Source organism: Saprolegnia parasitica (assembly GCF_000151545.1).
Source record: "Saprolegnia parasitica CBS 223.65 unplaced genomic scaffold supercont2.24, whole genome shotgun sequence".
In the NCBI taxonomy this organism is placed as follows: domain Eukaryota; phylum Oomycota; class Saprolegniomycetes; order Saprolegniales; family Saprolegniaceae; genus Saprolegnia; species Saprolegnia parasitica.
This window is the reverse complement of record NW_012156418.1, coordinates 449,689-466,477: the sequence shown is the minus strand read 5'-3', so window position 1 is coordinate 466,477 and position 16,789 is coordinate 449,689. Positions and strand designations below refer to the sequence as shown.

General features: G+C 60.6%; 10 protein-coding genes across 10 annotated transcripts; 7 read left to right on the top strand and 3 right to left on the bottom strand.

Moving 5' to 3' along the window:
• Positions 1–27: 27 nt before the first annotated feature.
• Positions 28–445, top strand: SPRG_06374 (hypothetical protein; the record flags this gene model as incomplete). Its single annotated transcript, XM_012345753.1, has 3 exons — positions 28–81; positions 134–248; positions 291–445. 3 exons carry the CDS (start codon positions 28–30, stop codon positions 443–445), a joined length of 324 nt encoding a protein of 107 aa, XP_012201143.1.
• Positions 446–474: 29 nt separating this feature from the next.
• On the bottom strand, positions 475–1,399 carry SPRG_06373 (hypothetical protein; the record flags this gene model as incomplete). Its single annotated transcript, XM_012345752.1, has 4 exons — positions 475–823; positions 874–1,088; positions 1,172–1,258; positions 1,304–1,399. 4 exons carry the CDS (start codon positions 1,397–1,399, stop codon positions 475–477), a joined length of 747 nt encoding a protein of 248 aa, XP_012201142.1.
• Positions 1,400–1,634: 235 nt separating this feature from the next.
• On the bottom strand, positions 1,635–2,571 carry SPRG_06372 (hypothetical protein; the record flags this gene model as incomplete). The annotated part of the gene is made up of 5 exons (XM_012345751.1): positions 2,498–2,571; positions 2,021–2,450; positions 1,889–1,971; positions 1,746–1,841; positions 1,635–1,697 (listed from the first exon to the last, which is right to left on the bottom strand). Exons 1-5 carry the CDS (start codon positions 2,552–2,554, stop codon positions 1,635–1,637), a joined length of 729 nt encoding a protein of 242 aa, XP_012201141.1. The 5' UTR covers positions 2,555–2,571.
• A 317-nt stretch (positions 2,572–2,888) lies between these two features.
• Positions 2,889–3,846, top strand: SPRG_06371 (hypothetical protein; the record flags this gene model as incomplete). Its single annotated transcript, XM_012345750.1, has 1 exon — positions 2,889–3,846. The coding sequence occupies exon 1, from the start codon at positions 2,902–2,904 to the stop codon at positions 3,844–3,846; it is 945 nt and encodes a 314-aa protein (XP_012201140.1). The 5' UTR covers positions 2,889–2,901.
• A 292-nt stretch (positions 3,847–4,138) lies between these two features.
• SPRG_06370 (hypothetical protein) lies at positions 4,139–6,320 on the top strand. The gene is made up of 4 exons (XM_012345749.1): positions 4,139–4,194; positions 4,247–4,433; positions 4,485–5,917; positions 5,957–6,320. Exons 1-4 carry the CDS (start codon positions 4,152–4,154, stop codon positions 6,268–6,270), a joined length of 1,977 nt encoding a protein of 658 aa, XP_012201139.1. The 5' UTR covers positions 4,139–4,151; the 3' UTR covers positions 6,271–6,320.
• On the bottom strand, positions 6,291–7,885 carry SPRG_06369 (protoporphyrinogen oxidase; the record flags this gene model as incomplete). Its single annotated transcript, XM_012345748.1, has 4 exons — positions 7,572–7,885; positions 7,423–7,518; positions 7,051–7,377; positions 6,291–6,998 (listed from the first exon to the last, which is right to left on the bottom strand). The coding sequence occupies exons 1-4, from the start codon at positions 7,866–7,868 to the stop codon at positions 6,291–6,293; spliced, it is 1,428 nt and encodes a 475-aa protein (XP_012201138.1). The 5' UTR covers positions 7,869–7,885.
• Positions 7,886–7,987: 102 nt separating this feature from the next.
• Positions 7,988–9,089, top strand: SPRG_06368 (hypothetical protein). The gene is made up of 8 exons (XM_012345747.1): positions 7,988–8,007; positions 8,051–8,116; positions 8,164–8,232; positions 8,281–8,336; positions 8,384–8,455; positions 8,505–8,591; positions 8,641–8,730; positions 8,776–9,089. Exons 1-8 carry the CDS (start codon positions 8,001–8,003, stop codon positions 9,061–9,063), a joined length of 735 nt encoding a protein of 244 aa, XP_012201137.1. The 5' UTR covers positions 7,988–8,000; the 3' UTR covers positions 9,064–9,089.
• A 227-nt stretch (positions 9,090–9,316) lies between these two features.
• Positions 9,317–10,870, top strand: SPRG_06367 (hypothetical protein; the record flags this gene model as incomplete). Its single annotated transcript, XM_012345746.1, has 4 exons — positions 9,317–10,006; positions 10,059–10,134; positions 10,192–10,759; positions 10,830–10,870. Exons 1-4 carry the CDS (start codon positions 9,360–9,362, stop codon positions 10,868–10,870), a joined length of 1,332 nt encoding a protein of 443 aa, XP_012201136.1. The 5' UTR covers positions 9,317–9,359.
• Positions 10,871–11,376: 506 nt separating this feature from the next.
• Positions 11,377–13,657, top strand: SPRG_06366 (hypothetical protein; the record flags this gene model as incomplete). The annotated part of the gene is made up of 5 exons (XM_012345745.1): positions 11,377–11,798; positions 11,845–12,074; positions 12,101–13,049; positions 13,089–13,458; positions 13,502–13,657. 5 exons carry the CDS (start codon positions 11,377–11,379, stop codon positions 13,622–13,624), a joined length of 2,094 nt encoding a protein of 697 aa, XP_012201135.1. The 3' UTR covers positions 13,625–13,657.
• Positions 13,658–14,063: 406 nt separating this feature from the next.
• On the top strand, positions 14,064–16,457 carry SPRG_06365 (hypothetical protein; the record flags this gene model as incomplete). Its single annotated transcript, XM_012345744.1, has 7 exons — positions 14,064–14,488; positions 14,537–14,796; positions 14,849–15,126; positions 15,235–15,875; positions 15,923–16,000; positions 16,081–16,291; positions 16,338–16,457. 7 exons carry the CDS (start codon positions 14,064–14,066, stop codon positions 16,455–16,457), a joined length of 2,013 nt encoding a protein of 670 aa, XP_012201134.1.
• Positions 16,458–16,789: the final 332 nt, after the last annotated feature.

Sequence of the window (16,789 nt, the reverse complement as noted above, 5' to 3'; positions counted from 1 at the left end):
AACGCGACGCAGTGGAGCCGCGCGGGAATGGACCGCGCGATCGCGATGCGCCAAGAGACGCGCAAGCTCGACGGGTGGGGAGTCCTTTTTCGAGCCTATTCGTTAGACAAAAAGGGGTGTAGGGCCCAAAAAGTGCCCGTTCGAGTTTGGCGACGACGCGATCGAGTACGTCTCGACCGCGAAGGGCACCATGAACTTCGATCCGAAGGACGCCAAGAGCGCGGTCATGGCGGCCGATGTCAAAGAAGGTACGCTGATGACAAAAAGGGGTACGCGACCCTGGTGCCTAGAACTGCGCAAGTGCCATTTTGAGTTTGGGTGCGACGCGCGGTCGTACTCGACGTCGTCGAACGTGCCCGCGATCGACCCGGAGCTGTACCGGCAGATGGCGAAGAAGCAAGTGCCGCTGCACGACCCGCGCAAGAACAGCGTGTACTTTTCCTAAGCGATATCCGAATCAATGTATTGCAAGTGTTAAAAGAGCGGGTAGCGTCGGTGCGCAAAGAGCTTCATAAAGATATACATGCCAAGGAAGACGACGAACACAAGCCCGAGGAGCAGCAGCATCTTCCAAACCGTGAGTCCGTTGTTCAAATGCACCTCGAGCCGCGCGTTCTCCGAGTCGAGCTTGGCCAAGTTGGCCTGCGCGCGGTCGGCGACGCTGCTGATGAGCGCCGCGTCGTCTTGCAGCGATTCGTCGTAGCTGTGCGCATACGCCTTCAAGTGCTGTGTCATCTGGTACATCTCGGCCTCCATCGCGTCCTTCTCTTCCTTCGAGTGCTCGGCCGAGGCGCTGGCGCGCACGCCTCTCGAGCCCGTAATGCTAGAGTAAGAGCATGCGTCAGAGATGCCAAAGACATGATGGATATGTACCCGAGCTTCTCGCGCATGTCCTTGAGCGAGGTGGTTGGCTGTTCCGGCACGGGCGAGGCGCCGAGGAGATCGTCCAAGTCCTCGACAAGGTCGTTGGTGTCGTCCATGAGGCTCGCGTTCTGCGCGTCCCAGCCGCTCTGGACGTGCTCTTCCAGCTGCGACAAGATCGAGTCCACGTGGCTCTTTGTCGGCGGCTCGGCCGCGCGCTCGATTGCCTGCACGCGCCGTCGCCGCAAGACGTCGGGTGGCGGAAAGATATGGTCTCGTGGCGAAACTGGGAATGGAGATCGCCGAGGACGCCGACGAGCTCGTCGTACTCGGGCGTGCAGCTCAGGCTCGGATCCAGCTCCATGTGCTTGAGAGCAAACTCGAGGTTGCGGCAGTACTACATACAGCTTCTGGACCATGGCATGCGGAGTAGGTGGCGTACCGTGGCGACGGCCTCGCTTGATGCACAGGAGGCCGACGCGAGGAAGCGCCGGGACGCGGTCAGCAGGCGCCGCTGGCTCACGCGCTGTGACGTCATTATTGTCGCTTGCCAAACTGCACCGTCCCCTGTTGATATCCGGCCGCCGGATAATCGTGGATCAAACTCAAACTCAAGCGCCAGACGTGGCCGCTGCGTGGAGTTGGCCGTCGTCCAAATCACCGGCAGCGCTACTGTTGTGACTTCACCCATACTCGCGGTCATGCAAATGCGTGGCAAGGTCTTTGCAGAAGCACTCTATTTCTCAATGATGCAAAGGTCCATGCATAGCTAATTAGTTCTTGGCGTTGTAGGCCTTGGAGTCTTGGTTGAGAGGGTTCTGCGGCGACTTGCGCCACTACACAGCAGACTAGGTGAGTCGTCGGTAGGCGAGGAGGACCGGTACCATATCGCTGAGGCGCTGCTTGTACTGCGAGAGCTTCAAGCCCGGGTAGTCTTCCTTGAGCTGCGGCATCGTGGCTTCTTCGAACGCCTTGTACGCCTACAAAAGGTCTTGTCGAACTCGATAGCGCAGAGGCGTTCTCGTACCGCCTTGGCACGGCGCTCCGGATGGCGCTCGTTGCCCTTGTCGTCCGTGCTCAGCAACGCGAGTGCGTCCTCCACCGAGGTTGCTACCATGCACTGTGAGATCTCCGAGCCTTTCAAAGTAAAGAAAAGGACCTTCCAGAGCGTCCGAGGCGTGGCGGTTCTTGTTCTCGTGCAAGTCGATGTCGTCGTTGAAGACAATGTCGTGGCGACCGGCGGGCCGGGCCGGGGCAGGGTCGGCAACGACACGCGGCGCCGACGCAGGCTTGGCACGGCTGCCCTTGTTGCTCTTCTTACCCGTCGGCTCCAAAGCCAGTTCCCACGGCTTGTCCATGTCCTTCATGTTCTTCGTCTTGGCCTTGGCCTTCACGCCCGACAAGGCCGCTTCCTCTTCTTCCTGGAGACGCTTGAGCTCCGCCTTCTTCGCATCCGCTTGCTGGCGCTTGAGTTCCTCTTCCTGCTGGCGCTTCGAGCCGCGGGCATCAGCGCCTTGGGCCCATTCCGCCGCCGCCGCCGCCTCGGCCTGGGCAGACTTCTTCTTGTTCTTCTCCGCATCGTTGGCGGCCTACGCATGACTTTCAGGGGATGCCAGGACGTGGCTTTGCTGCGTACCTTGCGCTCGTTGGCGGCCGCAGCCTTCGAGTTCATGTTGCCCTTCTTCGGTCCCATCGTCTTTTGCGTTTGGTGAAAATGCGCTAATTGCCATTGAAATTGCGTCTTATGGGAAATATCCGGATACGAAGTATGCGTTGAGGTCGTAGGCTAAACCCACCCAACTACCCGATCTGCGATGCTGCCGGCAGTAGCATTCACCAGCGGGATGACGTTGCAGCCTTGGCGACATGCATGGGATCGCCCTCCCTGCGTCGTCGACATCAAGCACTCTGAAGGCACGAGGTGGGCCGCATGCCACCGGCCAATCACGGTAGAGGACGCAGTGGTGTGCGGCCAGCCAAGCCCTTTCTCTTTTTGACGTATCCGGATGCGTCAACACACGCCGAAAGCACAAGATTTGCATGATCGTCGTGCGCGGGCTGCGGCCAGACGAAGAGGACGCGTGGCTGGACCATGTCGCCGAGGTCTTCCGAAGCGGCGCAACGCGCGAGTACTTTGCCTCGCATCTGCACAACGACGCGAGGGCGCTCGAGAGCTGGGACAATATTCTGGTTGCCATCGACGAAGCAACGGGTGTCATCGCTGCCAGCGTCCGCGTCGTGCCTCGCCACCAGTACTGGAACGGCGCCGCAGTCAACATGAATGGTATTGCCGAAGTATCGACAAAGGAGGCGTATCGCCGTCGTGGCCTTGCAGCGCAGCTCATGGAGGCCGCGATTGCCGGCCCGATGGCGACGTCGCACGTGTCCTGTCTCCATACAAACTTCGAGCGCCTTGGCCACATCTACGCACGGCATGGGTACATCTCCATGCCGCACACCAAGATGCTAGTGCGCCCCATCAGCGGCGTGCCGGCCTCGGTGCGTCTCGTTCCGCTGGACCTCGAACGCGACTGGGACGCTTGTCTGCGAATCTACACGGCCTTCTCGTCGCGCTTCAGCGGCCCTGTCGTCCGTGACCGCGAGTACATCTTGCACTGGATCCGAGCTCGACATGCGCAAAAGTCCATACGCTCGGTTGGCGCCTGGCGCGACTCGGAGCTCCTTGGCTACGTCTTTGCGTGGTCCGAGCCGAGCGAGAAGGCGGTTGAAGAGATATGCGTCAACCCGCTGTTGGCAACTGCCGAGCAAGAAGCCATTGCGAACGCGCTCCTCGCGCATGCGACGTCGCAGTCCGCGCTGGTGTCGGCGCCTGTCATCGCAGCGTTGCACCTCACGGTGGCCGATAGCAGCGCAGAGGCGATTTGCGACTACGGCTGGATGGCCCGCCCTCATCCGGCACTCGGTCTCGCACCATTTCCAGCCGACCCGCGCAACACTGTGTTTTGGGCCACGGACGACTTCTAGTCGGTTAAGGTCGTCGAATCGAACCTCCGGCACTAAATCTCGTACGCACGATCGTGTAGCGTGCCACGTCATCGTGTTGAACCGACAGACGCATGTCTCGCGTTCGTTGATTCTCACGTTGGAGGAACAGAGACCGAAGCCATACTGTACTTCATGTTGTCGTGGGCACTTTGCAGAAGGCATCCATCGCATGCCTCGGCTCGAACAGCTCGATAGCTTCCCAGGGTGCGTATCCGGTTGGAGCATGTGTAAACCGGTTACGGCCGTGGCCGTGGCGTTTCGGGAGTTTGCCACGAGTCGCGCCGATGTCGCGGACGATTCCGACGCGGGCGCTCGACGCCGTGTACGGTAACAAGCCCGGCTGTAGCCACCGGAAACGCGACTACAAAGCTGTGTCTAGACCCGGTCTACACGGTGTCCAACACGGGCGGGCAGTGGAAAGGCGGGTACCGGCCGCACCACCACAGCCGCCGCAGCGGCGTGCCGTCGACAACCAGCGATGGCCAGGTCGCAGTCAGCGGCGCCCAGCGCGCCAAGTACTTTAAGCGACCCATCTTGCCGTACGTCCAGACCGTGCCACCAGAAATGTACGTCGATCGCCTGTATCATCGCGGCAGCAGCTCATCATCGAGGGTTAGTCTCCTCTCCCCTGTGGCCAAGACTGCAGAGCTGAACCACGCGGCGGACGACGACTTGGAGCCAACACGGTCTGTCGGCGTCCAGACCATGTACCGCGACTCGGAGGCACAGACGACTCCGTACACGCCCGACTACACGATCAAAGTCGGGACGTCGCCCGAGATCGCGACGCTGGCCAACCTAACGTTCGCCGACGGGCTGCCTGCCGGCATGGCGGAGATCGAGCTCATTGAGCGCAACCGCAAGAAGCGCGCGTTCGACGCTTCCCTGCCGCCCATGACGGACGAAGCGTCCTTCTCGCTCCGGAAAAAGATGATGGAGCAGCAGGAGAAGGCCGAGTGGGCGTTCCGCGAGGTCGAGATCGACCGCGTCCACGACCAGCGCCTCCAGTTGCTCGAGAAGGCGCTCATCGAGCGCGACCACGAGCACGAATTCCTCACCGAGCAGCGCATCGAGGCGCTCCGGCAGCGACTCACGCAAGAGAAGGATGCGGCCCTCGAAGGCATGCAGCAGGAGCGCGTGACCGCGCTGCGGAAGCTCTCGAAGCGCCGCGCCGCCGCGCAAAAGGTGCTGCCCAAGCGCGATTTGAAGCGCGACATCATTGGCGAGTACGCTGCGTTCTCGTCGACGGTCTACGCCCCGATGGCGCGCAGTGGCAAGGGCGGGCGCAAGCCCGTGCACGAGGTGGGCCTCGCGACGGTTCACGCGATGGCCGACATTGATGCGCTCGAGGCGTCGGTCGCCCACCGCTTGACCATGCAGACGACCAAGCCGCCGCCGAAAGCGATCAAGACGGCCAAGGACCGCCGCGAAGCCGCGATCGAGGCCCACTTGCTCTCGATGCAGACCAAGATCAATCTCAGTAAGCAGGGCCACGAGCCCGACGCGGCGACGGCGCACAAGTTTCGCCAAGAAAAGATCGTGCGCCCGCCGACACCCATCTACGCGACGCTGGACGACGACGAGCAGCTCCACGACGCAGTGCGCCTCCTCCAAAAGCTTCTCCGCGGCCGCGCCGTGCAAAACACCATGTACGAAGGCAAAGACCGCCGATCCGAGCTCATCGCGGAGCTGCGGTCCAATGAAGACGCGCCCGAAGGGGACGAGCTCGAGGCGAACGAGACCGAGAAGAGCCAGCTCGCGCGACTCACCAAGGCTGCGACCGACAAGACGCAAGGTGAAGTCGTCTCGGAGCTCCTCGATTTCCTCTCCAAGGAGCTCGTGCGCGTGAACGAGCAAGCGACGCTCAGCGACTTTGTGCGCGCGGCCGAGGACGAGCGGCGGAAGCGCGAGGCCATCGAGGGCGGCCGGCGCCACGCCGAAGACCAGCTCCGCCGTCGCGAAGACGCGGTCTATAAAGCCATCACGCGCGTGCACGAAGAGACTGCCGACAACTTTATTCTCGACATTCTCGAGTCCGTGGTGGCCGATGGTAGTTTGGTCGCTATGAAAGGTTTAACGCCATGGCTAGACGCCACCCACACGGCGACACACGAGTCGAGTGTCGCCTCCAGTGCCCTCGCCTCGATCGTGGGCACGCTCGAGGCCGCGCACAACTCGGACACGGTCGTCGTCCGGGACCTCGTCGCGTCGTTTCTGTTTCCGGAGGTTCAGCGGCAGCGCGTCCAGGAGCAGGTGCTTCAAGAAGAGCAAAAGTACGCGACCGCTGTCCACAAAGCGCTCCAAGCCGCCCAAGTCAACATGGCCGAAATCGCCAACGAGCAGCGAACGCTCGAGCAACTCAAGCAGCAGCAGCGAGCGCTCGAGGAGCTCGCGATCGAGTGAGCGCAATGTAGGTAATACTATTACTCGAATGCAAATGTCTTTGCAAACGCTGTCGTGGCGACCGTCGACCGGTGCACCGCGTCGGCGAGCCCGACGCCGTAAAAGCTGTTGCCGAGGAGCGTGAGGCGCGGCACGTTCGCGGCAAGGTCCGTCTCGATGCGCTCGACGAGCGCGTGGAAGCCGACAGGGTACTGCGGAATCGCGTCTTCGTACCACGTACTCGCAATGTACTCGGGCGCCTCGGTGATGCCCAAGTGTGCTTCGACCGATTGGCGCGCGACGTCTTGCATCTCGGACAAGCTCAAGTTGGCCATGAGACTCTTGTGGTTCTCGCCGCCGACAAAGACGCTGAGGCGAGTCAGATGCTCGTCGTCTTGCTGCTGCGGAAACGAGCACGAGTCGTAGATGACGCCAATGATGTTTTGCTTCTCGCACGTCGGCACGAGGTGCCCAAACCCGCGGTGCGGCAGCACGTTGGAGCGGTACCCGAGGGTGACAATGGCAACCGACGCGAAAGGGATCTCGCCCATCGCGCGCGCTGCTGTGGGTGCGGACGCAGCCAGCGCAGGCTTCAAGTGGCGCGCCGGAATGGCCGAGAAGACGTGGTCGGCGAGAATCTCGGAGGATGTGCCGTCCTTGGTTGCAAGCGCGACTCGGACTTTCTCGGACGACGCGTTGGCGATGCTCGTGAGCGACGTATTGAGCTGCACATGCGTGTTTGGCATGTCCTACCACATCGATTCCGTAGCATCCAGATGAGGATATGGAACCCGCACGTACGGCGATGCGCGTCGAGAGTGCGTCGATGAGCGTTTGCATGCCGTTGCGGAAGCTGAGACTCATGGCCTTGCCCTTGGCTTGGACGAACGGCGTCTTGAGGCTACCGTCGGCCATGGTAAGTGCTGGCGGCGTCGAGTGGAACAGCATCGAGCGCACGACCGAGCCGTGCATCTGCTCCTTCTCGTAGAGCAGCCCAAAGCACGAGCGCACCGAGAGGTGCTTGATGTTTCCTGCGAAAATGCCAGAGGCCATCGGGTCCAGAAGCGCGTCCGCAATCCGCGGCGAGAAGCGACGCGAGACAAAGTCGTAGATCGACTCGTCGCTGGCCTGGTCGAGATGCTATGGACATGCATGGAGGAGGCGACGACGTACATTCGACTTGGGCGTAGTGACTTCGTTCAGCACGGCCTTGATGATGTCGGGCGCGAGCGACCACCGAAGGAACTCGAGCGGTGTCCCAGGCACTTGCTACAGCGGCGTGTGAGGAGATGGGCTCGTAGCGTGCAAACTTCAAGTAATACCTCGACGCGGCCGTTTGTAAAGACAAAGCGGTTGTGGCCCATAGATTCGATGCACTCGTCTTGAAGCGAGAGCTGCTCGACGAGGCTAACGATCTCGGCGCCGTTCTTGGACGGGCGGAAGCCACGCGGCCCGACCTCGAAGAGGTACTTGTCATCGCGGGTCGTGCCCACGAGCCCGCCGAGCCGGTTGGCTGCTTCAACGAGGTGGATCTGGACGGCCGACGGCAGCACCTTGCGCAGCGTGTGGACAGCGCTGAGGCCGGCGATCCCGCCACCGACGACGACGACGTTCTTCATGAGCACGAGCGTGTTTTGATGCTGTGTTTTATGCAACGTGTATAAAACACCGGAAAGCAACAGGTGTCGTGTATCCGGATGTATCCGGATGTTGAAAGGCAGCCACAATTTCATTGGGTGCAAGAGCGAACGATGGCAGGTCCGTCCGCGCGGCCGCGCCGCCAAGGCTCATGGCTGCGTAGACTATGCCGAGGAGCAGATGATGGAGGTCGAGGCCCTCGAGTCCATCTACATGGATGACTTTGCCAGTACGTTGCATGGGCGAGACCGCGGCCATTGACGACGCCTGTCGTAGAGATCCAGGACGCGCCTCTGACCGTCAAGGTGCACGTCGTGCCCAACCAAGACGGCGAAAACAACCACGGTAGCTGCCGTCGTTTGCTTTCCATGTGACTTATACGAGTCATGCTAGTGGCGCTAAGCCTCCAGTGCACGCTCCCAGAGACATATCCCGAAGTCTCGCCCAAGGTCTGCGCTCACATGGAAAGCGAGTGGACGTCTCACGCGCTGTGTAGATTGACATTCTTTTGGAAAAGGGCCTCAGCGATCGGCAAGAGAAGGAGATCCGGGCTCTCTTGGAGGCGCAGGTATACCGCCATAGGATCGATCACGCGTCGCACCACTCACTTCAATTAGATTGAGGAAAACTTGGGCATGGCCATGATCTACACCATCACCGAAGCAGTCCGAGAGTACTTGGTCGAAAACAACCGCGAAGGCAACGTACGTAGCGCGTTCTCGTCGATACGGTGGTGTCTGACACCATCCGCAGGATGGCTCCGAGTACCAAGAGATGCTGCGTCGCATGGAAAGCAAGCAAAAGAAGGAAGACACGGCGGCCGCGGCGGCCCAAGCCATTCTTGTACGCTTCGCGACTTAGCGTCTTCTCGCGAGGTTTTGTGTCTAGGACGAGGAGAACGCTCATACGACGGCCAAGTCGAACGAAGGCACGCCCGTGACGGTCGAGTCCTTCAACGCGTGGAAGGCGAAATTCGATGAAGAAATGATGATCAAGGTCACGGGCAAGGTCGGTGTGTCGACCGAGAAGCGGCTCACGGGCCGTCAGCTCTGGGCGAGTGGTGCCGCCAAGGAAGACACGACGACAGACGCCGATGACGCCGACGGCATGGGCGACGACGACGACGACGAGAACGACGAGGACTATGTAGACGACGGCGGCGACGACGCCAATTAATATGACGTCGATGAGTCGGGTTTGACCCTGCGGTCCAGTGGTTTTACCCACGGTAAAGGCGTGCGGCCTTCGTAGCTCTCAGCACCTGCGACGCGGCGGCTCGTAGGAATTAGCCATGGGAATTAGCGCACGAATTAGCGAACTGCTGGCGCGCGAATTGGACGCCAACGGGCCCATCTCGCATCAATTCGGTCCTGGATGGTATTCAATTATATACAATTCTCAAGTGCAACCTGGCATTTCTCCACGGGCACGCTTTTTATTCAATCAAGTTCTTTCGCTGACCTGCCCGACGCATGGCGGACGGGGTGGAGCTCGTGGACCCGCCGGCCGCGCCCGAGAGCGGGGCAACGTGCCCCATCTGCATGGACACGCTCGGAGCGCCCATCAACGTACGCGTGACGAAGCGCCGCAAGAAGGTCCAGGTCGCGGACGAGGACTCCTGGCGACTCCGCTGCAACCACCAGTACTGTGTCGGCTGCCTCTCGGGCTGGATCGAGAGCAAGGTCAAGGACCGCGCGGCGCCCATCACGTGCTGCAACACGGACTGCAAGCGAGAGATCCGCCCGAGCCACGTCGCGGCCGTCATCTCGCCCGAGCTCTTTGAGCAGTTTAGCCAGCTTGTGACGGTCAAGGCCACGGAGGACGAAAGCCTCTACTGTCCCAATAAAGAGTGCAGCCAAATGTTTCTCAAGCCTGCGATCCGAGCGGGACAGGAGCAGACGTCGTGCCCGATCTGCAAGACCAAGATATGCATCCGCTGTCAAGTGGGCTGGCACGACGGTCTTACATGCGACGCGTACAAGCGCATGGTGGACGCCGGCGGCGACCTCGAACAAGCCCAGCTCATGGCGCTGAAAGAGAAGATGAGCTGGAAGCAGTGTCCCAAGTGCAGCATGCTTGTCGAGCGCTCCATGGGCTGCAACTTTATGCGTTGCAAGTGGTACGTCCTCTCCTCATCGTCATCGCTTCACCTCACGCGCGTCTTGATTTAGCGGCGAACACTTTTGCTATGCGTGCGGGGTCCCCTACGAAACACGGGTCCCGATCCCGAACAACCCCCACGGAAAGGTCCGATCCTGTTTGTTTGTTTTACATGCACTGTCTTAACGATGCCATTCCGCGTAGTCTGGCTGCAACTGCGCGTTGTTTCCACCCGCCGCGCCGGTGGAGCGCGCTGCCGCCGCGCCAGTGGACCGCGCTGCCGTTGCCCGAGAGCGCGAGCAAATCGCACAACGTCTCCTTGAGGTCGAGCAAATGCTTCGCGCTCGGGTTGCCGCCGAGGCCGCCGAACGCGCTGCCGCCGTGCAACGGCAAGTCGTGCAAAGCGTGCTCGACCGCGACGCGCGTGTCCAGCGCCAAGTGGCACAGCTTCCGCGGCACGACCTCGCCCATGTGGCCCGCGTGGCACAAGCCCATGGCATTCCCAACAACTGGCGCGACGTATTGCCCAAAGTGCCGCACGCCTTTCCGAACGTCGTGCCGGCTCCTGCCAGGCCAAAAGCCAAGGCCAAAGCCAAGGCGGTGCGTCCCATGCCGCCAGCGCCCATGGCACTTCGCTCCCATGCAGCACCGGTCCCAGCGACAAAGAAGAGTCCGGCCAAGGCACACAAGAAGGCCAAGCCATCGCCCGCTGGCGGTCATCTCGATGCTCCAGCTCCTAATGCCGGCCTTGGAGCGGCCGGTCTTGCGAAGGGTACGCCACTCGGATTGTCTGCGCATGAAGAAGCATTCAAACTAGATTACATGGCGCCATTGTACGCAAGACCGATGCTCCTGGGGCCATCACCAGCGGCTGCGCCGCTAATGTCCCCGTTTGGGGTGCCGCAGTCCCATCGACTTGCTCGCCAGTTATTGCCGCCCGCAGTAGCCAGACGCGCTGTTTGGGCTGAAGAGCGTGTCGACCCGCCCGCGCCGGGTGTGGCCGCCCAACAACGATATGCCATGCCCCAGTTTGTGGCTGCGGCGGCCCCGGAGCCTCAAGCTATCCGACTTGCCCGCCAGCTACCGCCTGTATTGCCGGCAGCATCCCGGCGCGCTCATGTAGTACCAGGGCAGCCCTTGCCCCATGCAGCGCCGCAACTGGAGCGGAAGCGGTCCGCCCTACCAGCACTCGACCACGCTGCTCCAATGGCTGCCCCTGCGCCCAAGTCTCGGCGAGCGGGCAAGCGGGCGATTTTGGACGTGAGTTCACCAACACCGCCCCGCGCCAAGGCAAAGATAAAGAGACAGTAGCATCCGTAGTTGTCGTCCATGGGTCATCTGTGCAAGATACGATTTCGAATTTAAAAGATCTTTGGAATCTATTTTTCGATGGACGAGACGGCACCGCTCTTGCCTCGACGGGTCGAGAGCGACGAGGACGTCCTCTTCTCGGCGGCGTGGCTCGTCGAGGACGCGCTCTTGGGCTACACGCGGCCACGGCCGCTCCAGACGCATCTCGCGTACCAGCTCTACGAATGGCATGCCCACTGCGCGATTCTGAGCGACGTGGCGATCTACGTTCTGATTGCGCTTGCCTTTGTCGAAGTGCCGCATTGGTGCAACCACGACCCCGCAACGCTCTTTGCTTGCGGCGACCCGAGCAGCCCCGAGACGCCCATGACGTTCAACGCCGGGTTCCTCACGCTCGCGCAGTCGCGCAGTGTGGCGCTCGCGTGTCTTCTCTTCTTGCTGGCCGACGTGCTCTTTGGGTACACGTACCTTGGCGCGGCGTTTCTCGGTCGCCACGAACGGTACGCCGTCGTCCTCGATCTCGGTGTCGATCCTCGCATGATGTAGGAAGGTCCAGTTGGGCCTCGTGGTTGTCTCGCTCGTCGATGTCATGGGCGCGTTGGCGTGGCCCGCCTACGCCGACACTGTTGCATCGCTGCGTCTGCACGAGTACGCGCGCATCGTCATGTTTGTGTTTTCGCAGCACGAGCTCCGGCGCGCGCTGCGCAAGATCCTCCGGGTCGTGGCCGAAGTGCGCAATATCCTGAGCCTCGTCGTCGTCTTCATCCTCTCTTTGCGTGGATGGCCGTCGTGCTCTTCCAAGGCACGCCCGAAGGCGTCGCGCAAATGCCCAACATCTACGAAGCGTGCTGGCACTTTATGATTCTGCTCACGACCGCGAATTTCCCCGACATCATGATGCCCGCGTACAACTCGAACCGCAGCGTCGTGCTCTTCTTCATCTTCTTCCTCTGCTTTGGGCTCTTCTTCCTCCTCAACGTCGTGCTGGCCGTCGTCTTTAACAACTTTGCGCGCTTCTCGGACGCCGAGCTCGCGCTCTCCGACCGCATCCGCACCGAGAAGCTCGCGCACGCGTTCGAGTGCCTCCAATCGCTCAGCAACCATCCAGAGACGGTGCCCATGGACGTGTGTCTCCGGCTCTTCCAAGGCCTGCATCGCTTTCGCAACATCTCGCACCTCGAACGCGACGAGATGACCGCGCTCTTTGATGCGCTCGACGCCAACGGCGACCATGTTTTGGACCTGGCCGAGTTTCTACATGTGTGCGAAGCCGTTGAGCGCGTCTTGATCAAGGAGCCGCAACCGGCGTCCGAAGTCGAGGTGTACTGCCCGCGCCTCTTCACCTCGGTGGCGTTCCAGAAGCTACGCGCGGCGGTTCGCCACCCGACGCTCGAGGTTACCATTGACGTCGTTCTCGTCGCCAATGCCATCGTCGTGTTTGTCGAGTCGTTCTCGATCCTCAACGACGCCGAGGCAAAAGTGCTTCTTGACACGAGCGCCTGGACCATCTGGGACGCCCTTGAACTCGGCTTTACACTCATTTACCTCGTCGAAATGCTGGCCAAGATGCTTGTCTACGGCCTGCGCGGCTACTGGATCTCGATCAAGAACCGGTTCGACTGCGTCATCACGCTCGCGGTCGTCGCCGCAGATGCGTACGCGTACCTCCCTGGCACGTCGCTCCAGGTCGTCAAGATCCTTCTCATCGCGCGCTGCTTGCGGCTCTTTCGCCTCATCATCAACATCAAAGGGTACGAATACGCCTTGCCGGCGTCGATTCATGGGCGTAGGTACCGGGTCATTTGCACCACGTGGCTGCGCTTGCTGCACTTTGGCCAGCACTTGCTCCTCCTCACGTTCTGTGCCATGTACGTCTACGCGCTCTTGGGCAACCAGCTCTTTGGCGGGCGCATCTCGCCTGGTCGCATGCGGCGCGAGTTCCCCGAGAGCGCGTACACGCAGGCCGACTACATGGCCAACAACTTCAACGACATGCCAAGCGCGATCGTCCTGCTGTTTGAGCTCCTCCTCGTCAACAACTGGTTCGTCCTCGCGGATGGCCACGCCGCCGTCTCGTCCAAGTACGCACGCTGGTACTTCATCGCGTACTACGTCACCGGCGTCACGCTCCTCCTCAACCTCGTTGTCGCGTCCATCCTGGTAGAACATTGCTCATGACGCGGCATGCGTCATCGTTGTGTAGGATTCCTTCATGGACGAGTACAAACACGAACATGGCCAGGACGCGGCTGTGGCCGGCGCGTGCTTGATCCAGCCGTCCCCTCCACCTCCTGCGACGAAGACCGCGGTCGATCGAAGAATCTAGATGCCATTTGCGTACCGTAGGTAGAGAGCTGCCGATAAGACTGCAACCGAGACTCCGACGCAGCTAGTCTTACATGCGCAGACCGAGATCTGCGCTTCAGCGAGTCGCGTCCGTCCGTGGGCGTGGGTGGTTCGTTGTTCGTCGGCATAGATCCCTCTGAGGTACCAAGGCGTGACCTCGTATGCAGGCGCCATGGCTCCGAGTCTCGGCGCACGACGACAGCCCATGGTATCGGAGCAGCTCGACGAGCATCTTTGGTCGGCGCCGACGGCAACTGTGCTGGCAGCTTGCACTGGCCACTGTTGCTCGTCGCTCCGGCGCGCAGCGTCGCAGGAGCGGTGTGGACCCAGGTGCGTCGGATAATGTTTTTCGCATATCCGGCGGATAAGCTCTGAGAGGCATTGCGCGATACGAGTCCTATTGATAGTAGGCGCGAGCGATGCAGCTGCCCGAGGCGACCGAGTCGGCGCCGCTCGTCGCACGCGACAAGGACGACGAGCTCCTCACGACCGCGTGCTGGTTCATTGAGGACGCCTTCAGCGGTATCTCGCGGCCACACCCGGTGCGCACGCCGTTCGCGCGGTACATGCACACGCTGCACGCCGAGTTGCACTACCTCCGCGGCGCGGCCATCGTCGTGCTCTTGAGTCTCTCGTTCATCGAGACGCCGCGCTGGTGCCATGGGCCTCCGCCGTACCCGTGCGGCGATCCGTCCGACCCGTTCACGCCCATGACATTTGAGATCGCGCTCGTCACGCACGCCGAGAGCCATTGCATTGAGCTCGTCTGCCTCTCGTTCTTCCTCCTCAACTCGGTGATCCGGTACTTGTACCTCCAAGAGAACTTTACGAACCGCAAGGACAGGTGCGACCTTCTGCATCGACGTCTATGTCGCATCATGGTCGATTGTAGCGTCGCGGTCTTGGCGCTCGTGCTGCTGGCGATGACGACGCTAGCGCTGAGCGCGGCCTTTCCGCACCAAGTGTGGACGCCGTATGCGCAGGTGTACCTGCGCGTCATGATCTTCGCCGTCAAGAACCGGAACATTCGACGAACCGCGCGCAAGATCGCGCAAGTGCTCGCCGAGGTGCACAACATCATTAGCCTCGTCATCGTCTTCGTCGTCTTCTTCGCCTGGGTCGCCACGATGCTCTTTGACAACACGGAAGAAGGTCGTGTTTCGACTGCCAATGTACATGCAGGATTCAGGTTCCTGCGGAGTAGGCGACGCGCAAATGCCCAATATCTACGAAGCGTGCTGGAACATGCTCATTCTGCTCACGACCGCGAACTTTCCGGACATTATGATGCCCGCGTACAACAAGCACCGCGTCGTCGTCATCTTCTTCGCGTTCTTCCTTTGCTTTGGGCTCTTCTTCCTCATGAACGTCGTGCTGGCCGTCATCTACAACAACTTCTCCGTCAACCTCGAAGCCTTCAAGAAGAAGCGCGACCACACGCGCGAGCAAAAGCTGCAGATCGCGTTCCGCATCCTCTGCAACGTCTCGTCCATGTTGACGCGCCGGCCGTCGCTTTTTCGATCGTACTCGACCAAGGAGCTCTGGGACCACCGACACGACGAATGGTACCTCGGCCCGCCCTCCCCCAAGCTCGCCGTGCCGCGCGACGTGTGCCTCCGCCTCTTCCACAAGATGAACCACTACAAGAACATTGGGTACATCAAGAAGAGCCGCATGCAGCTCGTCTTTGACGAGCTCGACTCGGACGGCGACGAGAAGCTGCAGTGGCAAGAGTTTGCCAACATCTGCGTCGTGCTCCGCTCCGCGCTCTCCAAGAAGCGCCTCCCGCCCTCCGAGGTCCAGCGCTGGTTCCCGCATCTCTTTCACAGCGACGGCTTTCACTCGCTCTGCATGTTTGTGCGCCACCCGCGCTTTGAACTCGCGATCGACGTCGTTCTTGTCGTCAACGCGCTCCTCATCGTCTTCGAGTCCCTCCCCGTCCTCAACGGTGAGCCGATGCCGCTCGCGTCCGAGTTTACCGTCTGGGAGCGCATCGAGTCGATCTTCTCGTTCGTGTACCTGCTCGAGATGCTTCTCAAAATCGTCGTCGACGGCCGCGCTGTCTACTGGAGCTCGATGAAGAACCGGTTCGACTGCCTCATTACGGTGGCCGTCGTCGCCGTCGATGTGTACGCGTACCTGCCGTACGACCCGGCGTCGCGTGTCATGGTCAAGATCCTCCTCGTCGCCCGCTGCCTGCGACTCTTCCGCCTCATCATCAACGTCGAGCGGTATGGCTTCGGTATGGACAATGGTATGGTCCGATATGGATTCGTAGGTACCGCGTCTTTTGCATGACGTGGTTCCGCCTCCTTCCGTTCGGCAAGAACCTCCTCGTGATCATGTTTTGCGCCTTGTATTTCTTTGCGACGCTCGGCCAGCAGCTTTTGGCGGGAAAATCTCGCCCGGCCGCATGGGCGTCGAGTGCCCCACGAGCTTGTACACGCAGGACGGGTACATGGCCAACAACTTTAACGACATGGCCAGCGGCATGGTGCTCTTATTCGAGCTCCTCATCGTCAACAACTGGTTCGTCCTCGCGGATGGCTTTGTGTGCGTCACGTCTAAGTACGCGCGCTGGTACTTTGTGACCTTTCACCTCATTGGCGTCACGATTCTCCTCAACCTCGTCGTCGCCTCGACGCTTGTACGTAATTGCAAGTTGTAATCACCGCTCCTATCGTTTCTTGTAGGACGCCTTTGTCGGGGAGTACGAAGCGGAGCACCAAGACCAGACGGGAAAGCCATACAAGTTTGGCTCGATGGACACGATGGAGACGAGCATCATTATCGAACAGCAAGACGAAGGCTAAGAAAACGCAGCTGCTTTTCGCTCGACGCGCTACCGCTGCAGTAGTATCACTGGGATGGACTCGTCGGTTCGCACGTCTGTGTAGAGGAGGAGGAGGTGGAGCACACCTCATTCGCTTCCTTTGGCGTTTGCTTGGACGGATCGAATGGGTACGACTGTAAATACAGAGGAGTTTAGAGGGTTGGGAACAAACAAGGTCCTGCTTTGTCGAGGAGAACCAAGTCAATGTATTTTACATCGCGTTTTGTCGGAGAGGGAGAGACGAGATCGCATAAGCCATTTACGCGCGCCAGTTACTGTCTTCGTTCCATTAGTTCTCGCTCGGTTCATCGC